Source organism: Macaca mulatta, chromosome 4 (assembly GCF_049350105.2).
Source record: "Macaca mulatta isolate MMU2019108-1 chromosome 4, T2T-MMU8v2.0, whole genome shotgun sequence".
NCBI classification, from domain to species: Eukaryota; Metazoa; Chordata; class Mammalia; order Primates; family Cercopithecidae; genus Macaca; species Macaca mulatta.
The window spans coordinates 76404882-76421357 of record NC_133409.1 but is presented as its reverse complement, the minus strand read 5'-3'; the positions used below and the strand labels follow the sequence as shown (position 1 = coordinate 76421357).

General features: G+C 47.6%; 1 protein-coding gene across 5 annotated transcripts in view; it reads right to left on the bottom strand.

The window, feature by feature from the left end:
* The window catches only part of ZDHHC14 (zinc finger DHHC-type palmitoyltransferase 14), a 297998-nt gene that overhangs the window by 118880 nt on the left and 162642 nt on the right, over nucleotides 1-16476 (bottom strand). For all 5 annotated transcript variants that reach the window (XM_015137052.3, XM_028846700.2, XM_015137053.3 and 2 more), the window contains 1 exon segment: nucleotides 11065-11225. In XM_015137052.3, the coding sequence (XP_014992538.1) occupies nucleotides 11065-11225 (161 nt within the window).

Sequence of the window (16476 nt, the reverse complement as noted above, 5' to 3'; positions counted from 1 at the left end):
GTCCTATGTTCACAGTGTGGTGGACCCCAAAGAGGACACCTCAACGAAGTCCTGTGTTCACAGTGTGTGAACACGTGGATGACATGAAGGCATCCGTGATAAGGAAGATCCCATTCTTGCCAAACTCTAGTCAGGCATCTCTGAGTGCTCTTCCCAGCGAGGCCCTGATTTGGGGGCTTCTGTGTCTGTTTCCGCAATGCCCAATTTTAGCAAAAGTCCTGCTGAGTCAGGTTAGCCAGAACCCTCACCCTCCCTATCTGATCCCCTTTGCTATTTGATGGGGTTCCTCATCCCCCACTGTCCCCTGGGAATCTCTGACCACCCTGGCCTGCCTTCGGCTGGAATCCGGTTCTGTTGGTTTAGCCAGAAGCCCCCTCACCCCTGAGGCTTCCTTTTGGTAGTCTTCCATCCACTGCCCCCAACTCTGCTCCTTGGCTGTAAATTCCCACTGTTCCTTGCTGTATTTGGAGCGGAGCCCAACGCCTCTTCCCTACTGTAAACCCCACTGCACTGGTCCCTATGACTCTGCATGGTCTCCCTGAATAAAGTCTACCTTCGTGTTTTAACAAATGTCCTGAATCATTTTAACAATGAGGTGTGAGGGGTATTCAGGGACACTCTGAGTGTGTGGTTTGGCAGATGGCTCTAGGTTAGATCGGATTCTCCAGTCACAACTCCAGCCACCAAAAATTTGCAGATGTGTATTATAAGGTAGGGTGTGGAAGGCTCCCGGGGCCACTAGGAAACAAGCTGTCCCTGAGAGGCTCTGCAGGGAAGGCCTGGCTTCTGAGGCCGCAGCCCCTGCTCTCTAAGTCCCCTTGCAGGCTCAGTGTGGCTGGGACTCTCTTCCACGCCGCTGCACCTGCTCAGCCTTCCCTGGTCGGTCTCCTCCCAACCAGGTCCCGCCACACCTCCTTGCCTTGGTCCATTTCCTCCATCCTCATTGAGTCCTTTGTTTCCTTTTATTCCTGAGCTGCCTTTCATGCTACTTCCACCCTTGGAATAAAAATGCCTCCCACTTCCCAAGCACAAAGAGCCTGCCCACTCCCCTGATTAACGTCCTCCAGGGGGATTTTTCTCCTGAAAAGCCCGTCCGGCCTCCCCTCCTCCTCATGCCCAGCGCATCCACTGCAGAGGGCTGTTCCAGAGATTATTTTGCGCAATGTGCTGGCCGCCCTGCCAACTCTGGATGAGGGGTTTCATCTCTGGCTTCCTTCTAAAACCCAACTGACTGACTCATTCCCTCACTCAAAAGAGCTACTGTTCCATCATCTTGCTTTATCCTCCCAAATACACCAGTTAAAGTACTAATGATAGTAATATTCCAGTGAGTCATTGAAATATCTTATTTTGCAGTACCTATAGTTTGCGTGTTGAATTTACATGGGTGTGCATGGAGCTTTGCATTTTAAAATTAACAGAAGACATCATTTCTTCTGTTTAAGCAGTGGAACCGTCAAAATAATCTTCTAAAGTGTTTAGGTTCCCAGATTTTCACAACCAAGCAAAGGAGAAAGAGGGGTTTATTTCTAGAATCATAGGATGATAATGCTGGAATGGCTCTTTGCACTCAGTGGGCCTATTTTACAGACACTGAAATTAAGGCCCCAAGAAGTCAACACACTTCTCAAAGTCACAGAATAAGTTCATACGGTTATTTTAAATACGTAATAATAAGGAATAAGATGCCATTTATCTAACAGGCACTGCGGGGAGGGAGGTGATTAAACAGAATACTCAAAGTAGAGGAACTTGTAGGTAGCCAGACTCCTGAAAATACGGCAGTCCTGGGAGCTGCAGTAGAGAGGACGCAGAGGCTATGCTGTGGAGGAAGGTCACAGGCGGGATGTGGAAAGGTCCCAGGGCTGTGCTTCTCATGTTCAGGTGACTCACCTGTGGTCTTGTTGAAATGCAGATTCTGATTTACCAGGTGAGTCAGGGCCCAAGAGTCTGCATTTCTAATAAGCTCCCCGGTGACGCTGACGTTGCTCTTCCGCAGACCTCTGTTTGAGTAGCAAGGATTTAGAGATTCCGTTTCAGAAGCCAGAAAGTCAAAGGAGGGCTATATAGTACCTGGACTTGGAACCAGACCCCCCGTGAGGGTCCCACGCCTGTCACTGATTGGCTCTGTTGTCAGTGGGTGGGGTTGCACCTGTCTCTGAGCCTCAGTTTACTCATCTGTAAACCAAGGGAGTTGTCCAGGATGTCATCCTGGACTGCTGAGGTCCCTTTAAGCTGGAATGTCCCATGACTCAGAGCCCTGCAGTGGCCAGCACCCCAGGAGGAAGGGAGGGGCCGCAGAAAGCTGTTGTGAGAGATGGACGGACCCACATGTCATCAACTTTCTTGATGCCCTTGGCTGGGTAGGGGTGAGCCTGGAATTTTCATTAACATGCTCCAGACCACTCACTCCTTGCTTTGACTGTATTCTTGAACCATGCGCGTGGTCCCAAGTTTTCTATCCTTTTCATGCTGCTTGGTCCTTTACTCTCCCGCTCCACCGCAGCCTCTGTGTTCCTTGCCCTCAGGGTGACCTTCTCCTCGCACTGGTTATGCCATCATCCTTCCCCTTCCATGGCCCCGTATATAAGAAATGATTATAATCACAGTACGTTCTGTTTTTTAGCAGAGCATATCAACATTGCTGTATGCCATCATCACACTGGCTTAACACAAACTCTAAAGAAAGTGACATTGGTGTAGCAAGAGAAAGACAGACTTCCCCTTAACTGAAAGGAAGTGGTATCCTGGCTTTAGGGAGGAGTTCATCAGTTCTACAGAGGGGATTTCACATCTTTACACAGGGACACAAACTACACAAAGAGGGCCATTCAGGATGGGAAACGCTGCGGTCGCTAGAATCCCTATGTGACACTGTGGTCTCTCTAGAGTGCCTGTGTGACGTTGCGGTCTCTCTAGAGTATCTGTGTGACACTGTGGTCTCTCTAGCATGTCTGTGTGACGCTGCGGTCTCTCTAGCGTGTCTGTGTGACGCTGCGGTCTCTCTAGAGTGTCTGTGTGACGCTGCGGTCTCTCTAGAGTGTCTGTACACTGTGGTCTCTCTAGCATGTCTGTGTGACGCTGCGGTCTCTCTAGAGTGTCTGTGTGACGCTGCGGTCTCTCTAGCGTGTCTGTGTGACGCTGCGGTCTCTCTAGAGTGTCTGTGTGACGCTGCGGTCTCTCTAGAGTGTCTGTGTGACGCTGCGGTCTCTCTAGAGTGTCTGTGTGACGCTGCGGTCTCTCTAGCGTGTCTGTGTGACGCTGCGGTCTCTCTAGAGTGTCTGTGTGACGCTGCGGTCTCTCTAGAGTGTCTGTACACTGTGGTCTCTCTAGCATGTCTGTGTGACGCTGCGGTCTCTCTAGAGTGTCTGTGTGACGCTGCGGTCTCTCTAGCGTGTCTGTGTGACGCTGCGGTCTCTCTAGAGTGTCTGTGTGACGCTGCGGTCTCTCTAGAGTGTCTGTGTGACGCTGCGGTCTCTCTAGAGTGTCTGTGTGACGCTGCGGTCGCTAGCTAGAATGACTATGTGATGCTGTGGTCTCTCTAGAATGCCTGTGTTAACTCAGGAATTCACATTCCTAAGCTCAGTGCAGGCTGAGCACAAAAGTGTGATCTCATCAAGTTAAATAACCCCCTTCTCTCAATTTCTCTTCCTGTAAGGAGGAAAATGCCACTTTCCACCCACAAAGCTCTCTAGAGGACCAAGAAGACAATTCTGTGAAGGACGTCCACCAGCAGAGAGGAGACACAAGACAGCTTTCTAGAGCTGTCGTCCTAAGTCCCCACGCCCATCAGTGTATAGTAATGTCACCAACTTCAAAATCAAGGAAATATGTTTGCATCAGAGAATGGCTTCAATGCCAACACATGGTACATTCCCAGAAGTTTGGATTTCCATAGAAAGAATAAATAACACGGGCTTCCTTGAACGTCCTGGATGAAAACCACACACATCCTTCCAAATCCTGTGGAAAAACATCTCTGGCCCCTCCTTCCCTTAGAAACAGACCCTTCAAAATCTTGTGGTACTTCCCCAAATACCATAATTTTGAGTTGTGACATCTGGTTTCCAGCTCTCCCAGGCTGGAGTTTCTTGTTAAAGGGACATCGAAATCTCGACATCCCAAGCTGCCACTCTGGCCTTGTGCAGGAGCCTTGCTGCCTCACTTCCTGGCATCCGTGCACTCTAGATGGTTCTAACACTTCCCCCAGACAAGGAAGCTACGTGTTTTTCTAGGATGTCCTTTTTTAGAAGACTTTGTCTCTTCCAGAAGGTATATCAGACATGATGGGACTCCCCCACTCTCCGTTGCCTCGAATATCACAGAACATCTGGACACCAATGACAGTCCCACTAGAAAAAGGCCCTTGAATCTTCAAGAAGCTCTAAGAGGGGCATTAGATTGTCTGGAAATTCCCTGAAGTTCTTCCTGCTCCACCCACTTGAGCCCAGGATTTGAGAACCAGGTCTTCCAGCCACGGCATGCTAGGCACGGCTTTCTGTTTCGAAGCTCGAGGCTGCGCTGGGGAGAGAGGATGTGGTCCATGGGAAGGGGAAGTGCCACTGCTGCAGGGAGCCAAGCATGGCTTGCTCAGGGCCTGGCTCCCCAGGCAGCAGGAGGTGGGCAGGACCGTGCAGCAAGTCAGAGCACAGGGTGTGGTATCAGATGAGTGGGCGTTGGACTCCCAGCTCTGGCCAAGTGACCTCTGGCAAACCCCTTTCCTCCCTAGCACTGGCATCCTCACAGATGTAACAAAATACGGATGATGGGCAAATGCCACAGCGTGGCCACATCCCACACGGGGAGAGACGCTTCATCAACAACAGCCATGAACACTGTCCGGCCTGTTCATCAGAGCCCAGCAGACTCATCACACCGACACACGGGAAAAGCACGGGGAATATTTCATTTCATGGGCACGGGTAAGTGCTTAAGCTGGTGGTGGAGGAGAAAGTCCAAAGGCTACTGAGGCGGCATCATAGTGACCATCAAGAACAGGCCACACACCAGGTGCAGTGGCTCACGCCTGTAATCCCAGCACTTTGGGAGGCCAAGGTGGGCAGATCACCTGAGGTCGGGAGTCGAGACCAGCCTGACCAACAGGGAGAAAACCCGTCTTTACTAAAAATACAAAATTAGCTGGGAATGGTGGCGCATGCCTGTAATCCCAGCTACTCGGGAGGCTGAGGCAGGAGAATTGCTTGAGCCTGGGAGGCGGAGGTTGTGGTGAGCTGAGATCACACCATTGCACTCCAGCCTGGGCAACAGGAACAAAACTCCATCTAAAAACAAACAAACAAACAAAAAACAACAACAACAAAAAAAACAAGAACAGGGCGGAAAGCAGTAGGGAGGGAGGATGGGAGAGGCAGCAAGGGCTCCCACACCGGCCGGTGCAATCCATTCTGCACGGAGCTCTGCGGCCTCGTCAGAGTGCATGAGAGGCTAAAAGGGCCACTGCAAAAAAACAAAAAACAAAAAACAAAAACAACAACAACAACAAAAAAACTACACAAAGTGTGAATTGTGGTGATATTGGAGGTGAGTAAAAAGATACAAATATGAATTGGGGGAAATGGTCAGAAAATCTTACCTTCTGAAAAAAAAACTGGCAAAAAGCAATCAAATTAGCCACCTGTAATGCCAGCTATTTTGACCCTGCCAATTTTTTGGGGGTGGAGAGGGGTGCATATTCAACAGTATGGACAACGAGTATACAGTACACAAAGCGACTGCACAGTGTGTGAAGATTCAATCACAGATCAATCACAGCCAGTAGATTACTCATTAGGCAAAAATCAATGAAACCAAATCAATGAAACCATCAAATTTTAAAGCAATTTTATGGTGAATATTGACAACAGAAAATGAAATTAACACTGACTAAAAAAAAAAAAACCCAAACAAAAACCCCTAAAACTGCATATGGTAAAAAATCAAATCACAAAAAAAAATTTGTCTTAGTAGAAATAATAGTTCTATTAAAAAATTCATAATGGCAGCTTTCATAATACTGATAGGTGAAAAATCTTAGTTATAAATTTTATGCAGAGAAGAAATTACTCCAATAAAAAGAATTTTAGTGAAATAACAATGTAAATGAAAACAATTGGAAATAACTTGTGCAATAGAGAAAATTGTGGTCTTATATTGACTTAGTCTTTTCCTCAGAAAGCATTTTCTCCAACAAAAGTCCGTTAGTGTCGTTAAAATTCCAATTAAAACGTTTCTACTCTTAAACACAGAATTAAGATATCTTTGATGGGGGAAAAGCCCAGCAAGTCAGATCAGTGGGTCAAAACTTCCTGTGGTTGTGGAAGTCTTCCCAGGAGATGCTGTGGTTAGGATGGGCCGGGACTGTGTCCCTGACAAGTCCAGGCTTTCCCAGGGTCAGGAAGTTGCTGTGCTGTGCTTTCTAGAAATCTCCTCGAGAGACTCTTTCAAGGATTAATTTAGGAAATAACAAAAGATAAGCTTTACTCATAGTAAGGTGATTGGTTCTACATACTACAAGAAAATTTATTGGATGATGAGAATTTGACCAAAGATGAGGAGAAGGAGGTGGAGGGAGTGGAGGAGGAAGGAGAGAAGGAGAGAAGGAACACACACACACGCACACGCACACGCACACGCGTGCACACACACGCACGCACGCACAGGCACATCCACTCTGCCTAGGGAAGTGGCATTCCACCACGTCAGCAACACATACAGAGTGGAGGTAATCAGTCTTCAGATTCTGCCACAACGCAAGTGAATGTTTAAAAGCCCACCAGCTTCCTTTGATCTGGTTCCACCTTTACCAAGCAAAGTCCATCATGTATATGGTATCTGGGTTACTGTGGCTTGGAGGAGGAGCTTCCTAAATCACTAGCCTTGCTTTGGGAGCCAAAGCTCCTCACTCACTCTCCACATTGACTTCCTTAGTCTCAGCATCGGTTCAGGACTGTGGAGGGGGTGCGAAGAGATGAAACCTGTGGAATGTGAAATACTTCCCCCTATTTTGATCACTGGAAAGGTCTATCCCTAATAGAAATTAAATGCTTTGATCTTGTGATTTCTAGTACAGGATTTGTCATTTTTTTCTAACCCCAAATCAGTTGCTTAGGATCAGATCATCCTTGGGTGAACTGTAAAAACTGAGTTTCGGAAACTGAAGTTTCCAAGCAAGCCTCCAGTGACCCCTGCTTCCCTGGCCCCCTGCTGCTATTCTTTGATGTCTTTTTAGCAGCAACCTAAGTCATCGGGAACATTCTTTCAGAAGAAAGAAGTGTAAGGCATTTCAAGAGCCTTGAAACAGACTCTGAAGCCCAGAGCCCTCCTCCTCCCCACCTACTCCTCTCAGAAGTTTGAAGACAGGGGAAAGCTGTTTAAATCCTTGGCAAATCTTCAATAAATTACTTAGATGGCTGATTCCAAGCGGCCATTATGGGCTTCTATAAGGAAGAGATCTACAATGGATAATTAGAACGAATAACCCTAACAATAAAAAGTTTCCAAATCTAATTGTTCATTTTTCTTTCTTTAGCCAGATAGCACAACATAAATGTGTTAAGATTTCATTGAAACAACCTTATCTTCCAAAGCCAAGTAGTATACCGGAGGACTCCTTATGAAGAGTTAGATCAGTGATGGAAAAGAGCCCAGCTTACAGGTGCCTGCATTCCTTCCTCAGCCTGGAGGAGGCACAGCTAAGCTGGCAGGCAGCAGACCCAAAGATATTGTACCAGCTCTGCCATTTATTCCTGTCACACTTCAGGTAGCTTTTTATGAGAGCCTACATTTGTAGAAGGTGAAGAGAAAACTGAAAAGAGAAGAATTAGACAAAACAACAAACAATCCTTTACTACACATCTACAACATGCCAGGCACTTTTCCTATAATCATTCATCCTAACAAGAACCTCAAAAGATCATGCCATTACTCCTGTTTCACAGATAAGAACACAGAGGGATAGGGTTTAGAAAACTGCACTGCTCGCCTAAGTCACACAACTAGAGAAAGGGTGAGCCAGGATTCAAACCCATGTCTGAGGACCTCCAAAGCCCTCTTCTTCCTCTTCTCCTTCTGCTTCTTCCACCCCATCTTTTTCCTCTCTCCCTTCCCACCCTCCTCCTCCTTTTAAATTTTTTTATTTTTTGAGTCTTGCTCTGTTGCCCAGGCTGGAGTGCAGTGGCGCAATCTCGGCTCACTGCAAGCTCCGCCTCTCGGGTTCATGCCATTCTTCTGCCTCAGCCTCCGGAGTAGCTGGGATGACAAGTGCCTGCCACCATACCCGCCTAATTTTTTTTGTGTGTTTTTAGTAGAGACAGGGTTTCACCATATAAGTCAGGATGGACTTGATCTCCTGACCTTGTGATCCCCCTGCCTTGGCCTCCCAAAGTGCTGGGATTACAGGCGTGAGCCACAGTGCCTGGCCTCTTCCTCCTTTTTTTCACATCTTTATAGAGGTATAATTTATGTACCACAGCAGTTACCATAGAAAGTGTGCAATTCAGTGACTTGTAGTGAATTTATTGCATTGTGCAACCATCACCACGACCTAATTTTAGACCATGTTCATAATCCCAACAAGCTCCTTCATGTCATGTGCAGTCAACCTGCACTCCTACCCTCCCAGCCCCAGGAAATCACTAATCTCCTTTCTCTCTGTAAAGATTTGTCCTTTCTTGGACATTTTATACAAGTGAAATCACACAGTACATAGTCTTTTGTATCTGGCTTCTTTCCCTTAGCAAATGTCTTTAAGGTTCATCCATGTTGTAGCCTGTATCAATACTTTTCTTCCTTTTATTGCTTCATGGAATCCCACTGTATGGATATAACACATATTGATCATCAATTCATCCTTTGATGGACATCTGGGTTGTCAGGTTTCATGCAGCTGTGAATAGTCATATACAAGTCTTTGTGCGGACATACTTAGGAGTGGAATTGCTGGGTCACATAGGAATGGTGTTTAGCTTTTGGAGAATTTTGAGAAACTGCTTTCCAAAGTGGATGTGCCATTTTATATTCCCACCAGTAATGTACAAGGGTTCCAGTTTCTCCACATCATCACCAGCATTTGTCATTGTCAGTCTTTTTGATTAGTGCCATCCTAGAGGGTATGAAGTGGCATCTCACTGCTTTTGTTTTTGTTTTTGAGACAGAGTTTTGCTCTGTTGCCTAGGCTAGAGTGCAGTGGCACAATCTCGGCTCACTGCAACCCTCCGCCTCCTGGGTTCAAGCTATTCTCCTGCGTCAGCCTCCCAGGTAGCTGGGACTACAGGCTTGCACCACCACACCTGGCCAATTTTTTTTTATTTTTTATTTTTAGTAGAGATGGGGTTTCACCATGTTGGCCAGGCTGGTCTCAAACTCTTGACCTCAAGTGATGTTTCCACCTCGACCTCCCAAAGTACTGGGATTACAGGTGTGAGCCACCATGCGCTGCCTCATCCACTTAGTAAGAAAGGCAGAAAGCCTGTTCCTAATCATGCTGATTTTGCAGATACACTTGCACTAACCTGGAGATGGGGCTCACTGCAGGAAATTGCATCACCCCCAGTATGGAAGTTGGGCCCTTGCACTGGGAAGAGGATTTTCAAGTTACCTGCTTGTGTGTTGTGGGCATAAACCACACAGTTTTGAAGGAAACAAGGTTTGACTTCCCTCTCTCTCCCCAGTGATGGAAGGAGCTGGAAAGAACAAGGTCTGAAACCTGGAAAGCTGAAAACCTGGAAACCCGGGTTCTAGGCTCCAGCTCTGCCACTTTCACCCATTTAAGCCCCTGTTGGGGACTTTGTTTCCTTATTTGTAAAATGGGTATAATAATAAAGTTTTCCTTACAGGGTGGCTTAGATATGGAAAAAAAGGAGTGATAGCCATGGATGGGCCTGGCAAATGATTAAAGTGCTATAAAATGTGAGCCTTAAAATTAGGCACTAGCAGGCCCTGTCTTGGAATCCCATGATGCAGGGGCTAAGAAAGAGATTGTCTGCCCATTGCTTCTCCCTCCCCGCTCCTTCCTATCTCAGGACACAAGAGAGCTGCAGTCTAGCAAACGACACCACACACTCCACACACTCCCATTTTACTGCTCCCTTCCCAGGCAGTAGAGATGAAGGATGAAGGCAGATGTCGAGAGAAGGACAAAGCTGTGCTTTAGCACTTGGGGAATGGTAGGACCAGAATAGGCACTTTTTAAGCAAGATCCACAGCTCTATCTTCTTACACTGTAGACAGGGAGCTCCCTCCAGCTTTAGTGGAGGCTGCAAAGGAAAGTCCATAGAATAGGAGGAATCCTGGAAGAGAAATATCTCTGCCAAGTGATTTTTTAGGCCTAAACATTATGTTCACACCGAATCATCACAGCTCCTCTGCCGGGCCTGTGAAATTTACCAAAGCACCACAGCAAAGCTACACATTCACAATCACAAACTTTTAAGAGCAAGAAAAAGTTCTTTTTTTAATTAAAAAAAAAAATGTAAAAGTTTGTTGTGTCAGGGATTAGGGTCTGTTTTAGTATCTTCAAAATGGGTTGTAATAAACTTTAGTATAGGTTTTAATATCTAAGCAAAAATAAAGCTATTCATCTCAACACATATCACAGATACATGTTTATTATACCTAAATAAAGGAAATTCTCAATCCTAGGCTGGATAAACAAGAAAGTTGTCTAAGATGTAACTGTCCTAGATTGATATCATGGAGACTGGTCATGCTCCAAGGATTGCAAAAGCGAGTAAGTGCAGCAACCTACAACTGTAGTAGACCTTTTGGGGTGGAGGCTGCTTCTTAGAGTGGAATCAACACTTGGGTTTCAAAGAAACATGAGAAGCACAGCTCACAGGCGATGCTTTGCTCGCTTGGGCTAGCAGTCCTGCCTCCAGGATACCCGTCCCTCCAGCCCCCTCTTCTTCAGCTCATCCTGCCCACCCAGCGAGCTAAGGAACGCTGATTTCCGGCCTCCTTCCTTCCCAGCGCTCAGCTCCTCCTGCATAGCCCTCGGCCTGCCTTCCCCACTGTGGCTGGGCCCAGGCGGGAAGTGACCAGAGGCCATGGGCAGACTTCCAGTGTTACCTATTTGCCTTTCCAGATCTGCGGCTTCATCAGGCGTGGCTCGTGGGAGGACTCCGGGGTCGCTGAAGCTGGTGCGGAGCAGGGTCCCCATCACAAAGAAGAACAGGATGCCGGCGACTGCAGGGATGGCAGGAGTGATTTTCACCGCCAGGTACGGACAGCTGCCAACAGGTTGGACAGGCCGGGGAGAAGGGGAAAAGAAAGGATATACAATGTTAGGAATCAACAGTAAGTAGTCTTTATCTTCTAAGAAGCCAAAAGCTTTTTTTTTTTTTTGAGACGGAGTCTCGCTCTGTCGCCCAGGCTGGAGTGCAGTGGCGCGATCTCGGCTCACTGCAAGCTCCGCCTCCCGGGTTCCTGCCATTCTCCTGCCTCAGCCTCCCGAGTAGCTGGGACTACAGGCGCCCACAACCGCGCCCGGCTAATTTTTTGTATTTTTAGTAGAGACGGGGTTTCACCGTGGTCTCGATCTCCTGACCTTGTGATCCGCCCGCCTCGGCCTCCCAAAGCGCTGGGATTACAGGCGTGAGCCACCGCGCCCGGCCAAGAAGCCAAAAGCTTATTTGGAGGAGGGAAATTGATTTCCATTAAAAATTCATCAATGTGAACAATTTACATTTGGGGAGATCTGCGGTTCTCTTTTACAGACAATTGAACCCCCACTCCCCAGCACGACAGCCCAAGCCCTCTGCTCTTACAGGAAGATGCTGGAAGAAGAATGAAAATAGTCCTGCTTGTATAATCAGTCTAAGACGCATAGAGCTTGTATAAATAGACACGTGTCCTCTGTGCTGTAAACACAGTCCAGGAGTCTATGAGATCCCCCCACCCTCCCCTGGGATTACATAATAGAAGAAGACATCAATTTAGAATGATCTTCATGCAAGCCGGCCTTTCCCACTTGGGTCAAACGACTCAGGGACTTTCAGCCAGCCTCAGATGCTGAGGACTGTACACACACTCTCAAAGGGCAAGACACCAATTTTCCATGTTTTGGAGGTAATTTATTCCGAAGGGAATGAGCTATGGAAATGGACTTGCAGGCAAGTTTCTGAAGACGATGTAAGGGATTTCAGCAGCTGGAACAGAATCATCTCATGCTTTTCCAGAGGGCGTCTGAGCTACCAACGGACGAACGTGGCCCAACTCTTAACTCAACCTCTTCACTGCTGTCAGTCTGACACGCTGACGTGAAGCAGGGGTTGTGATGAATCAGGGAGAGGTGCCACTGGGACAAACTCAGCTCTACACGAGGCCAGCCTAGGAACAAGCGTCTGACATTTGGTCTCAGATCCAGGTATTCTGGAGCCGGAGCAGTTCTTACCATGGTGCTTTGATGCACTCGGATGCTTGGACCTAAGTGAAGGATGGGATCTGCAGTGACCACAGTCACTCCACTGTTGCCACATTAAATAACATCATGGGCATTGGGGAACAGGATGCAGAATCGTGGAATTAGGACATCTAGCGTGGAAAGCAATGCTAGATTGCCCACCTCATCAGAATATCCTCTTCCATGTTCTCAAGACAAAACAGAGATGGGGAGCTGGAGAAGAAAGGATTGGGAAGCTCAGCTCTGCCCAAGACTGGGAAGCAGACAGGGCTCTTGGTCTTGGAAGCCCTGGGAACCAGCACCCCACTGCTGTGCAGGTCTCTGATGGATGGCAAAGGGATGCAGGCAGGAGTCTGGGACTTGATCCCCTTTGCTGACCAAAGCCGTGATCCCCTTTGCTGAGACAAGTGATAGATAGAACATTAGTGCACCAGCCTTCAAGAGGCCTGCAGACCTAGACACAGCTTCCTGGAGCGATCACTGATGTTGATAATGTGGACTGTGGTTGTGCAAGTTTCCTAGCACGAGGAGATGTACAGCGAAGTATTTAGGAATAAAGTGCCACGATGAATGCAGCTTACTCCCAAATAGCTCAAAAAAATATTGTCTAGACAGAGTAAATGGGATCAAGTATTAGCAAGAGGTGAATTTGGGTAAAGGGTAAACGGATGTTCCTTGTACTACTCTTACTCTTGCTACTTTTCTATAAGTTTGAAATTATTTCCAAATAAAATTTTAAAAAAAGAAACACAGTCTATATCGAAGGCATGAAAATACCCTGGTATGAAATTTTATATATATATATATATACACACATACATACATACACACACACACACACACATATGCTATATATAAACCCTGAATACATATAATTTTAGTCTAAAATAATCTACTTTAGGGGGACTTTTTTTGTTATAAAGTGGTTAGGGAAAAGAGCAAATGTGTAGAAGAGAATTTTCCAAAAAAACTTGAATTCACAATTCAACATAATTTGAACAATGACAGTGAATAAAAACAAGCCCACGTTTTTCCCCTTTTTCAAGATTAATGAATTTGAAGAAGAAGATGTTGGCACAGCAAAGCCAGCTTCAGCGAGGGCACAGCTGGACAAGGTGAACCAGACAGACCTGGTTAGGAGAGAGTGTTCCACTTCAGGTGCTGACAGCTGTGGCTTAACGCTATGGAGCTTCTCCAAGGATGGCTACTTGTGAATGGCCAGAACCCTCCCGTGAGGGTGACTGAGTAGATCGTAGGCTCTGGTGTGCTTATTTTTTCCTTTTTGGGTCTGAAAGGCAGCTAGGTGGACTGCAAAGTCTACCTGCTCAACGTTGCAAAGGCTGCCTCTTGCTCTTAGAGCAAGTTCTAGCATGCCTTGCCCTCCACCGTTCCCTGTCCCAAGTGCACTATCCGCGGGGTTGGGATCTTCCACAGCTACCCCACTTCCCCAAGCTGATGCCTCTGTGGCCTCTCATCACCTCCAACCCCCAAACAGGATGTCCCCTGCCACATTCTCACTGCAGAGACAATACACTGTAGATCGGTATCTGCACTTCAGCATACACTGATTTATTCAGAGCCATCCCAGGAAAGGAGGAAAAGGGAAAGTCCAGTTGACGCGGGGAGGCCTGCTGCCTGCCAGGGTTCTCTCACTGCGTAGCGGGTTGTTGCACTTGGACACGTCAGGGCACAGATCTGAAATGCATCTGTTTGTGTTTCCCTGGGAACCTGCTCCTGCTCCTGTTCCCGCAGGAAATCTCAGGCGGGTCTAGTGACTTCTCTGATCATAATATGAAGGTAATAGGAAGTCCTTGTCGCTTTAAGTAGCAAACAGTGTCATTTAAGTAAATGAAAAGGTAATAATCCCAGTGAATAATGGTAACTTCTACCTTGATATGAAGTGAAGCCCCCTCCACCACCCCAGCTCGCCAGCTGCAGTTTTTGGCCCCTCCATGGTGGAGAAGAAAGCAGGAGGAGTAGACAGGGAGGCAGGAAGGAGCTTACAGGAAGAGTTCTGTTACAAGGCGACTGTGTGCTCTGGGTCTATGAGATGGTTAAACCAGCTCTGCCTAGACTTGCATTGGTGAGTGCTTTGGACCCCCCCGGGGGGAACCGAGGTGCGTGGCCCACCTGTGCTTGTCTTCCTCCTTCCCCCTTCTTAAAGAGAAACGGCCAGCCTTCTTCCCACTCAGGGCCTTCCTTCCACTCTGTTTTGCCTTCGAGTCCCTCCTCTCAAAAGCCCTCTCTGTCTTCTCTCTCCGGGGGACAGCTGGAACAGTGATCTCTGTTTGTTTACTTATTTATTTATTTATTATCTTTTTTGAGACAAGGTCTCACTCTGCTGCCCAGGCTGGAGTGCAGTGGTATGATCACGGCTCACTGCAGCTTTGAACTCCTGGAGCTCAAGAGATTCTCCCAGCTCAGCCTCCTGAGTGGCTGAGACTATAGGCCCTCACCACGGATGACGCCTGGCTAATTTTTTGTGTGTTTTGTAGAGACAGGGTCTCACTTTGTTGCCCAGGCTGGTCACACACTCCTGGGCTCCAGTGATCCTCCTGCCTCAGCCTCCCAAAGTGCTGGGATTACAGGAATGAGCCACTGTGCCCAGCCTAGACAGTGACCTCATCCCTGCCTACCACGATCCCCTCCTTCAATCTGTCCCAACCACCACTGCCAGCTCCAATCACACGTGTCTCTGCCCAAAAGCCTTCCATGCTTCTGCCGTCCCTGCCAACGAAGCTCGAGCTCCTTATCTGGTGTCTAAGTGTCCCCCAGTCACCTTCTCTCCCTCTCTCTCACTGCCCCTTCCTGAATCCCAGCAATGGCCACACCTAACATTTGGGCATCTCAGGCAAGCATGGGCTTTCACCCACCGCCGGCGCTGCCTGTCCAGTCCATGTGTCTGGAACACCCGCACCTCCCATTTGGCATGTTGATGCTCCCCAACCTTCCACTTCCAGCTCAATACCGCTTCCTGAAAAGCCTTGGTAGTTTCTGGGCTCACCCCTAAACAAAAGGGATCGCTTCTTTCTCTGGACCCCCACCGTGTTTTCCTTTGCTCCTCTTCCTCAGGACATGTGGATATTTGCGGACATGTGGCTATTTGCGGACATGCTCCACGCACCTCACTAGATTAAAAGTCCTGGAAGGTGAGACTGGCCCCTGTTCCTCTTCGTGTCCTTTGTAGCACCTAGCAGGATGCCTCGCATGGTGGAAAATGCAACCAAATTTGATAAATATTTGTTGAGTAGCTGAATGAACAGAATCCATTTAGTGAATTTTACTAAAATTTACCTGAAAGAGGAGGAGAGTCAAGTTACCCATACCCTCAGCAACCACAGACCTGGTCTAGAACTTCTCTACTCTTGTTGGCTTGCTAGGTCCCATAACTTCCTTCAGACAGATGCTAAGGCCCAGTTCCTCCCACGAGGCTCCCTCAGCTGAGAGGAGAGGATATTCCTCAGCTCATTGAGCCGAGTGTGCCTCACATTAACCTTCTAGGGGCATTTGCTGGAACCTCTAAGACCCTCCATGTGCTAAAGTTCTAGCAGATGAAGCACCATATGTTGGTACAACTCTGTACAATGCTAGGTGCTTTGTGACAGTCCCGTTCCACCAGCCTGTGTGTGTGACAGAGGACAGTGCTGAATTTGTCCTAGAAATCCTCAACAACTCACTTTTTATAAAAGCAGCAGAATTCCCAACCCTAAACAAACAATGAGGTCAGGGCTACTGAGACACCTTCAAACTGCTGCTCAGAAAAAGCAGAGAGCATCTATAGTCCTTGTGGTAAAGACAAGGCAATAAGCAGACCCTGCCCACGACTGTGAATGTTTACCTCCTGAAGGAGGTGAGACTAATGGGACATCTCAGTCGACCCACAGACTGGCACAGCTTCACAGCTAAAGGAAGCGCTATGCACAGTATGGCAAATTCTTCGCCTGAGCTCAGATGACTTGAAAATGGCTCCTTCATATTTCTGAGCAACTGTGGATGGGAACTCCAATGCTGAGTGCCATCTGTGTTGAGGAAGACTCCATCCCTGAGGGCCTGGATTTGATACAAGATGATGAGGCAGC